General features: G+C 43.1%; 1 protein-coding gene across 5 annotated transcripts in view; it reads right to left on the bottom strand.

The window, feature by feature from the left end:
- Window positions 1–4,696: 4,696 nt before the first annotated feature.
- The window catches only part of JUP (junction plakoglobin), a 33,733-nt gene continuing 29,264 nt past the window's right edge, over window positions 4,697–9,165 (bottom strand). For all 5 annotated transcript variants that reach the window (XM_007482206.2, XM_007482207.2, XM_001367321.5 and 2 more), the window contains exons 9-15: window positions 8,579–8,734; window positions 8,248–8,367; window positions 7,680–7,830; window positions 7,422–7,543; window positions 6,821–6,860; window positions 6,397–6,566; window positions 4,697–5,602 (exon numbers count right to left, since the gene is read on the bottom strand). In XM_007482206.2, the coding sequence (XP_007482268.1) occupies window positions 6,415–6,566; window positions 6,821–6,860; window positions 7,422–7,543; window positions 7,680–7,830; window positions 8,248–8,367; window positions 8,579–8,734 (741 nt within the window). In that variant the 3' untranslated portion in view covers window positions 4,697–5,602; window positions 6,397–6,414. The remainder of the gene's footprint in view (window positions 5,603–6,396; window positions 6,567–6,820; window positions 6,861–7,421; window positions 7,544–7,679; window positions 7,831–8,247; window positions 8,368–8,578; window positions 8,735–9,165) is intronic.

The raw sequence follows: 9,165 nt of genomic DNA, 5'->3' as shown, positions 1-9,165 counted from the left end.
ATTCTCACTCTTACTGAATCTGTTCTTCACCTTCATTGTGATCTCCATATTCCTTCCAGCTTCAGTTGGCTCTGTGCCCAAACTGCCCCATGCAATCAACCATTCCCTCATACTTGAGCGACAATTCCTTCCCATCTTCTCCTTCCATATTTTAACTTTGTGAATCTCCAAGCCTGAGTAATTCCCCACAATCTTCCTCTCCACTCCTACTCTTTGGATATCAAACATTGCTAAAGCAGAGAATCTATGCTTATTTTGTCTACCACAAATCCATGCTGTCAAGCTAGTTTGACCCTCTTGGCAAGTAATCTTTTAAAAAACAAATTTCTTGATTTCTTTTTGGCCCTCAAATTTCTCAGTCTCTTCATTTATTTTCTCCTTCCCTCCCATCTAAGAGGAAGAGCTGCCCTTCCTTTTCTTCAAAGAAAACCCTTCTGTCTGCACAGTGGATTCTAGCCTTTCCTGAGACCTTCAGGATCTAGTCCCATCAATGATTCCTTGTCTTCACTGAGCCTTTTATCCCTCCCTTCCTACTGGCCCCTTCCCCTCTGCCTAAGTGTCCCCTATGTTAGGGACAGACATGTAGACTAAACTTGTGATTTCTTTGGTATAGAACTTGCATCCAGGTCATGAGCAAATTTCCTCAGCCAATGTAGGTTGGCACATTGATGTACCCTGTATGTGTCCGAGGCAGATCTTGAACCTGGGTGTTCCTGATTTTGAGACACTTTCTATCCATTACTCCAGAAAACAAAAACCTCCCCTATCCTGCCAATACTACCTTGTCTCTCCTTTCTTTCACCTTCTTAAAAGAGGGCTTTTATACTCAATGGCTCTGATTCATCACCCACTTACAATCTGATTTCCTGATTATCTGACTTTCTTTCCCATGACTCATTCATTGAACAATAAACACATTCTCTATTGAAATTACTCTTTCAAAGGTCACCAATGACCTCCTAGTTACCAAATTCAATTCTCAAAGTTACTCAGGCACAAAACCTTTTGCTCCTTCTCTTTTACCCTCCATGCTTTGTCACTTACCTACTTTTTTTCTCCTTTCATCAGCTTTGATATTCAAGGCTGTCCTTGACCTAATCACAATCTACCATTCTGGCCATATTTCCAATCTATACACTGTGGTCTTCCTAACCAGAATTATTTACAGTTTACCCAGCACACATTGTACTTTCCTAAATCCGTATCTTTGCTCAGGTTTCACCCACCTTGAATGCCCTTCCCATCTTCTTTGCCTGTTGGAATACTCTTTATTCTTCAAGGCCAAGTTAAAATTCCTCTCGATGTAGTTTTCCTGATTCCCCCAGACAGGACTCCCAAATCATGTTGTACTTTTCTTATGGGACTCAACCTTTAAGACACTAAGTATTTGTGTCCTCCTATTGTCCTGTCTACCAGATTGGAAGTTTCTTGAGAATAGAAACTAGGTCTTCATTAAGTACCACAGCCAAGATTTAAAATTTCAAAATTCCCCTTTTCATCCACAATTGTTTATCTCTCCAATTCTACGTTATATTAAAATCTCATTGCCTCCATCACCAGCCCCTTGAGCCATCGTTATTTTTCCTCACTTCCTTTATTGGTACACGCAGCCTTCCTGGACTACAAACAGAATTTAGAACTAGAAAAGACTTTAAAGATCATCTATTCCATTGCCTTCATTTTATAGATGATGCAGCACCATAACATTTTACTAGCTATTACCCAAAAATGTCCCCTCCCATTGACATTATACAATTCCCAACAATGAATCCTCAGCCCAGGGCCATCCTTACACCAAATTCTTTCACTTTTGGGGCTCAGAGCAGTTTGCAGAATCAACAATTCACTCATTACAGATCCAGTACAAATTTCAGCCCAGCTCTTCCAGAAGTTATTCAACAATCCTGCTGTCTATGTTTATTTACTTTCTATTTCATTCCTCCTAAAGATTATTCCAAACTTTCTATTAGCCCCAATTACATTTTGGCTATCACTCTTAGAACAAGATAATCTAACCTACTTCATTGAGAAAATAGAGACCATTCAACTTTAAAACTCCTTAGCATCATCATCTGTTCTTGCCTTCCATCTGGCTAGAGAAAAGGTATCCCTATACTTCACTTAAGAAATAGTTCCCAGAGGGAGTTGGGTAGCCCAGTGGATTGAGAGCCAGGCCTAGAGATAGGAAGTCCTAGGTTCAAATCTGGCCTCAGACACTTCCCAGCTGGGTGACCCTGGACAAGTCACTTAACCCCCATTGCCTAGCCCTTACCACTCTTCTGCCTTGGAACCAATACACAGTATTGATTCTAAGGCAGAAAGTAAGCGTTAAAAAAAAGACCATATAGATCCCATTCACTCCTACCTTCTCCTAAGGTAACTAAGGCAACAATCATACCTTCCCTTTCATCTCTCTTCAGTCTCTAACATTATTCAGTGACTTTTCCCCATCTACATACAAACATTCCCATAGGCAGCTGGTAGTACCATGGCTTCAGTCTGGGTCTGGAAGTCAGAAAGAGCTGAGTTCAAATCTGACCTCAGATTTTATGTGCCTAGGCAAGTCATTTAATTCTGTTTGCCTCAGTTTCTTCATCTGTAAAATGAACTGGAGAAGGAAATGGCAAATCATTCCAGTATCTTTGTCAAGAAAACCCCAAATACGCTGGTCTAGCATTTATTTACACAATAGTGGAAAGATGACTAAAATTTCCATAGAATGCTTATTGGCTCTGGGAGGGGGGGAGAGGAGAGGGAAAGAAAATGAATAATGTAAATATGGAAAAATATTTTTAAAATAAAATTTAAAAAAATAAATTTAAGAAAAACCAAATAGGGTCATCAACAGTCAGAAATGATAGAAAAACATTCCCAAAATTCCTGAATTTTCAAAAAACTAATATTTCCCCCCCCAAAATGAGGTTTTTCACATATTTCATTTGCTTTCATGGCTTCAATTAACACCTCTATATGGTCTCCTACATCTGTGGTCCTGATTTATCTTTGGAATTCCAAGTCTTCATGTCCAAATGCTTGAAGGGCAGCTTTAAGTGGATGTCCTAAAGCCATCTCAAACTTATCATGTCCTCATCTTTCTCCCTTAAACGTATTGCTTCTGATCTCACTATTTCTCTCTGTAATATCCCCATATTCACACCTTGAAAAGTTTTGACTCTTTCCTTTCTCTCACAAGCAATTACCAAATCCTGTTGGCTCCATCTCTAATTCTCAAGACCAAACTCTCTGCTTTAATTGCACTGCTGGCACCATAATACAGGCCCTTGCCACCAACCCACACCACTATAATACCTTCCCCTAACTTAAGTTTTCCTCTTTATTTCTTCCACTTCCAATGTACTGTTATAGCTAATAAATAGCTGTTTTGGCTAATAACTATTTATAGCTGTGCTGTAATGGGCCAATAATATTATATAGGAGATTGATAAAGTTGTCTGGGGTTATTAGATATCGATAAGAAGTTGATAAATGTGTCGGAGATCTTTCTGGTAAACCAGAGGCTCTATTTATTACAGAGGATAATTTTGAATAGGAGTAGGAGGCAGGAAAATAGGAAAGTATATCTTAGAATTCTTATATTATGTCTAAACTCCTAATCCTATACTAAAAATATATATAAATAAGACCTCCCCAAATCTAACTGCTTTCTTTTCAGTTTCTTCTTGTCTGACAGAGCAGACCTCCTTAAACTTACTCTCACTAATCTAAAAATAATATTCTCTAACTAAACTATGCTAATTAATAAATTCTTCTTCAACCTCCTTAACCAAGTATCAGAAATTCAAACTGTCAATGATGGAAACACAGACAGTCCTCCAGTTCTGAGGAGAAGAGGCCTTCAGGTCAGGTCCTTCTCCCTCAGGGTGCTGAGAAGAAAACCCCTCAGAGAGAGACCTCTTTCTTAAAAAAAAAAAAATAGGACTAATGCTCTTATGAAATAGTGTGTTGTTATTAGCCCACACTGAAGCCCTACTCCAATCCCCATTATAGTATTTTGGAGATTCTGAATTCTTAAAGGCTCTGTCAATGGAATGGGCATAAGCTCTGGTAGGAGCCCCAGGTACAGTAATGACTGTCTTCTCATCTGAGAACCAGCCTGGCTAAGTTTGAAGAGGCAATCTGGCAGCAAGATGGGAGGGTGGTCGTGGGGTTAGCCACAGTCTGCAAAGACCAGTTACCAAGGGCTTCAGACCAGTTTCAATGGGGAAAATATTCCCCAAATTACTAGAATATGCAGGAATTGTGTCTGATCTAAACACAATAGGTTCTTAATAAATAAATAAAACAAATAGTCCCCATAAATAAATTAAATATCTACTAATTATCCCTTCTCCATATTTTCGCATCATTGTGTATGTCCTGTCTCTTCCATTAAACTAAAGGCAACAGTTAATCAAACTCACTTTCCCAAGGGAAAGAACCTTCAGAGGACAAACACTTTTTCCTCCATCCTCTGGAACATCTTCCCAGAGCCCCAAGTATTCTATACCAGGAATTCATTAATTGAAGGATAAAATAAACATCCTAGAATTGTTTTTCTTTTCATCTGTGATCTCCTCCCATCCTATATCCCACATAAGCTGGTTTTTTGGAGGAAAATAAGGTAGTTATGGAACCCTGATCCTCCCTTGTTCCTTCCCCACCCCAGCTCTCCAAAGCAATTGCAGACCGACCCTTATAATGTTTGTTATTTTTATTCTTTGCTTTGGTCTATACAAAAAAAACCAATAACCAAAAATTTGCAGAGATTATAATAAAGCTCTCAGTTCTTGCCCCCCTCGGCTTCCCCTACACTCCCAGGAAGGACAATGGGAAGAATGAAACAGTAAGAGGGAAGAAACCCACGCCACACACCAGAGAGGGTCAGTCAAGGGTATGAGTTGCTTCTCCAGGGTCAGAGTGGTTTCATGGTGGGGTTAGAAGGGGAGAGAAGGGGATGTGCACTGAATTCTCCTCATTAGGTAAAAAGCCAATTCAGCATTCTGGAAAGAGAAGCCAGAGTGAGAGGACTCGTGTTCCCTCTCTGGGTCCATTTCATGTGGTTTTCCCCTTTAGTTTTCCCAGTTCTTTGGACTAGAGAAACTGAGTTTTTCTGAAGTTTGAGGCAGAAACTCTGGGCTGGGGGATCAGGAGGGGACTAGAAAAGCAAGTTCAGAAATCAGCACAAACCAAAGCTTCCCCAGGCTCCAGACTACCTGCACTGAGTTTAGAAAAGAGAAAAGGTGCCTGAGTGAGCGAACCAGGGGCAGGTCATTGAGGTGGAGTAATGGACATGTGGCATATATATATATATATATTAAAGCTTCAGGAGCCAGGGGAGGGAGATGAGGCCCCGTGGCACAGGGTTGGGGGGAGGGAAGTGTCAGGCCCTAAACCCCACAGCATACACACACACACACTCACTCTCACACACACACACACACACACACACACACATACATGGAAAGAGAACTCAAAATTAATAAAAACCCCAAAGAGGAGAACCTCTTATGGGTGTGGGCGAGTGAAGTCCCAGCCACCCAGCTTGGTCCTCCGCTCAGGCACTTTCTGTCTCAGTCCCTTTACCTGGGATCAAGAATGATACCTGGGGAAAAAGAAAACATGAAACGGTCACTGAACAGACTACTTCTTTTCCTCTGTATCACCTTCCCGCAACCCTCTTCCAAAGTCCTGGGCAGGTTCTCTTTGTACCAGCTCCAGGAAGTCAAGATCAATGAGATTAGATCTCAGGAGGAACATTCCAACACTGGGAACTAGAAAGCTCTTGGTAGCTCCCAGAGTGACTGTGGTAATATGGCATATCATAGCACAAACTTTCACCTTCCATTTTAGGATCAATACTAAGTATTGGTTCTAAAGCAGTAAGGCAAAGGGAATGTGGGTTAAGTGACTTGCCCAGGGTCACACAGCAAGAAGTATCTGAGGCCAGGTTTGAATCCAGATCCTGGCTCACTATCTCCTGAACCACCTAGATACTCCTCAATGCATTCTTTTTTTTTTAGTTGAAAATTTTTATTTGATTAATTAATTTAGAATATTTTTCCATGGTTACATGATTCATGTTCTTTCCCTCCCCTCCCCTCCCCTCCCTGTAGCTGACCCACAATTCCACTGGGTTTTACATCTCAATGTATTCTTTTAAAGTGTTTTTTTTTTAAATCATAGGAATAAGGGGACCCCAGAACATTATTTTCTTTTGAGATTTCTACATAGAAGAGATTCTTTTCTACCAAATCCAAGCTACTATAGCAATAAGAAAAAGGAATAATCTCTGGGGAGAAGAGGAAGGGAACCTCAGAAGACAGTCAAAGGCACTGGGCTAGGCTGGAACAGCATGCAGAGACAGAATGAAAAGACTTGGGGGGTGAGGGGCCATACCATGAGTGAGGGGCTGGGCTAAGCCAGCATGTGATCAGCAGTAGGGTAAGTGGGTCGGAGACCATCACTGTAGGTGTCGATGGGGTACTCCCCTTCCATGTCCATGTGCATATCCATAGGGTCTAGGGGTCCATCAGTGGGGTACATGGAACGGTATGTGGCGTCCAGATCTGAGGAAAGAAGGGTTCAGTTAAGGAGTCTCCAAGGTTACCCAAAAAGGGCCCAGGCAGCTTCTGCCCTTCTCCTCCAGCCCTTGCTCCCCATCCACTTCAGTGCCCCAGGGTTGCTACTTGAGATATCAGAGGCCCCAGAGAACCGTGACTTCACTGGCTGGGGATTTTTATAGTTAATTATCAGCTAGCTCTGGAGATAAGACACACACACATGGAAACATTCTCTTATTTGCTGTCTGCCATATACTCACCCTCTTGGTAAGGTTCACTAATAGGGATCATGCTCTGGGCCTAGAGAAAGAGAAGAAAGGAAACATGAGGGACGGGGTGGGAGTGGGAATGAGAAAACAGCCCAATGGCAGAAGGTGGGTAACTGTGGCAATGACAAGCTCATTAAACCTCTTGCCACTACCAATTCACACCTTAGGGTTAAACAGTAACTCTAAGTATACTCTGATGGCACCACTAAAAAGCCAAGGGAGGGAGAGAACGAATGGAATGAAAGTGGCTGGGTGATGTAAAAACTAAAATTAATATAAAATAATTTAAAATATTATATTTTAAGAGATTTATTAATAATCACTAAAAATAAAGGAATAAAAAGGTAATAAGATAAAAACCACATGCCCAGGGCTAATCTATCTGTTCAAAAACCCCATTCCACCACAGTCATGACAGGAAGCAAAAAAAGAGACTGAGACCAGGAACCCCACCCAATATATCCCCCTGTCTACAGGAAGTCAGTGGGCTCCTGGGAAACATAGTTCAAAGACACAAGGTTTCCAATTACACAGTGAGACTTGAGAAAGGAGGGAAGAAGAGGCTGAGCTACATGTAGCCCTTGATACTCACAGCCTCCCAGGCAGCCGGATCATGTTTGAAGAGAGAATTTGTGAGCTCCACAGAAACACGTTTGCGATATTCTGGGTTCTTGTCCTCAGAGATACGGAATAAAACAGCAGCCGCGTAGGTTGCTGGTGGTAGAGAGGTGGGAATGTGGAGTTAGCAGAGAAAGGGTCAAGTTGGGCCAGAACGTCTCCTTGCCCTCTTGGCCATGGGAGATAGACAGGTTTTCAGGCCTCCTCCCACCTCACTCAGCCCCTCTCTCACCAGTGCCCTCATTGCGGCAATGCAAGAGCTCCATCAGGGGAGCTGAGGCCCCCTCAGCATCGATGCAGTCAGCTGCTTCTTTGTCCTGGGCCAGCTCACACAGCACTCCAGCCGCCACTCGTTGAATATTCTCCACTGATGAGTACAGGAGCTGGGGAACGCAGGGGCAAGGTGAGATAGGCAGAGGGAGGCTGGCTCCACTCTGCTCCTGCCCCTTGCCTTCCTGCTTTCCAACGGGCGCGTCTACCTCCCCCGCCCCAGTAGTATCGGCTCTCTATTTTTACCGCTTATGCCACACTGGGAGTGATGGAGGGAACCTTTCTGAAGGAGTGCGAATCCCCAGCACAGACATCTCTGGCTGAGGACGGAGAAGCTTCAGCTCTCCAGATGGGGAGGTAGTTAAGAAAGGTGCCTTGACAGGGGGCTTTTGAGGTCAGAAAGGAAAGAACCTGGACTTCTCCCTTTCTCTGGATTTCCCATCAGCTCAATGTAAGACTTTCCCCTCAGATGGGTAGAGTAGAAAAAGAAAGCTTGTATGTGTGCTTCCTGCTGCCCGCCCTGAGCTCACCTGGACAAACAGAGGGATGGTGTTCAACCGGAAAATCTCCATACGGTTCATGGGATCCCGGGCCAGAATGTGCAGGGCACCAGTACAGCCTTCCACAATTTCCTCCATCTTTACACCATCCTGAAAATATGAACTGGCATTAGGAAGGAGAGACGACACAGCAATCCTCAGTGGAGAGCAGGCACCATATGTGTATTCCCTTGGACCATAGAGCCGGCACGCCTCCCTAACAGTGGGGTGGCACCAAATCCTAGGTGTTTACAGGCCTCTCCCCTCCAAGTAGCAGAGCTACAGGAAGGAAGCGTGGTGGGCATCATCCAAGTCCACATACCGTGTAGGGCTGCTGTGTGCCTGCAGCCACATGGCGCTGGGCATCCTGATGGGCCTTTACCAACAATTGGACAAGACGGGGAATGACCGATGCCTCCTGGAGGGGAGCATGGTTGGCAGGACACAAGGCCAGGTTCCTGATTAATCCAATAGTTGCCTGATAAAAAAGAGGGAAAGGGGAAGGACCATGAATATGAGCCCTTCCTGAACACCTAGAGAGTTGGGCAGCTTCCCAGCACCAGAGCATCAAAGCTCTTAACTTCAACACAAGAACATGATAAAAGACTTGCATCAAATCAGATACCCTCTGCTCTAGATTTCTTTCTCCCCTCTTCTGCCTGTCAGCCACAAAGAGTCAATTCATTTCAACAAAATTGAAATATAGATTACATGCCCTTGTATGGTGCTAGGAATTAAAGAAATCAAACAAATATAAAACAGTCCTTGCCCTAAATTAAGATAAACACATATAAAGTAAATTGAAGAAAGAGAGAATAGCAAAAACTGTGGGGCTAGGGGAGAAGGGAGATATAAGGAGGCCTTGCGTAGGAGGTGGCACCCCAGCTGTGCTTTAAAAGATGTTAACAA

Source organism: Monodelphis domestica, chromosome 2 (assembly GCF_027887165.1).
Source record: "Monodelphis domestica isolate mMonDom1 chromosome 2, mMonDom1.pri, whole genome shotgun sequence".
NCBI lineage: Eukaryota > Metazoa > Chordata > Mammalia > Didelphimorphia > Didelphidae > Monodelphis > Monodelphis domestica.
Note: the sequence above shows the minus strand (reverse complement) of the source record. Positions and strands in the feature narration are given on the sequence as shown.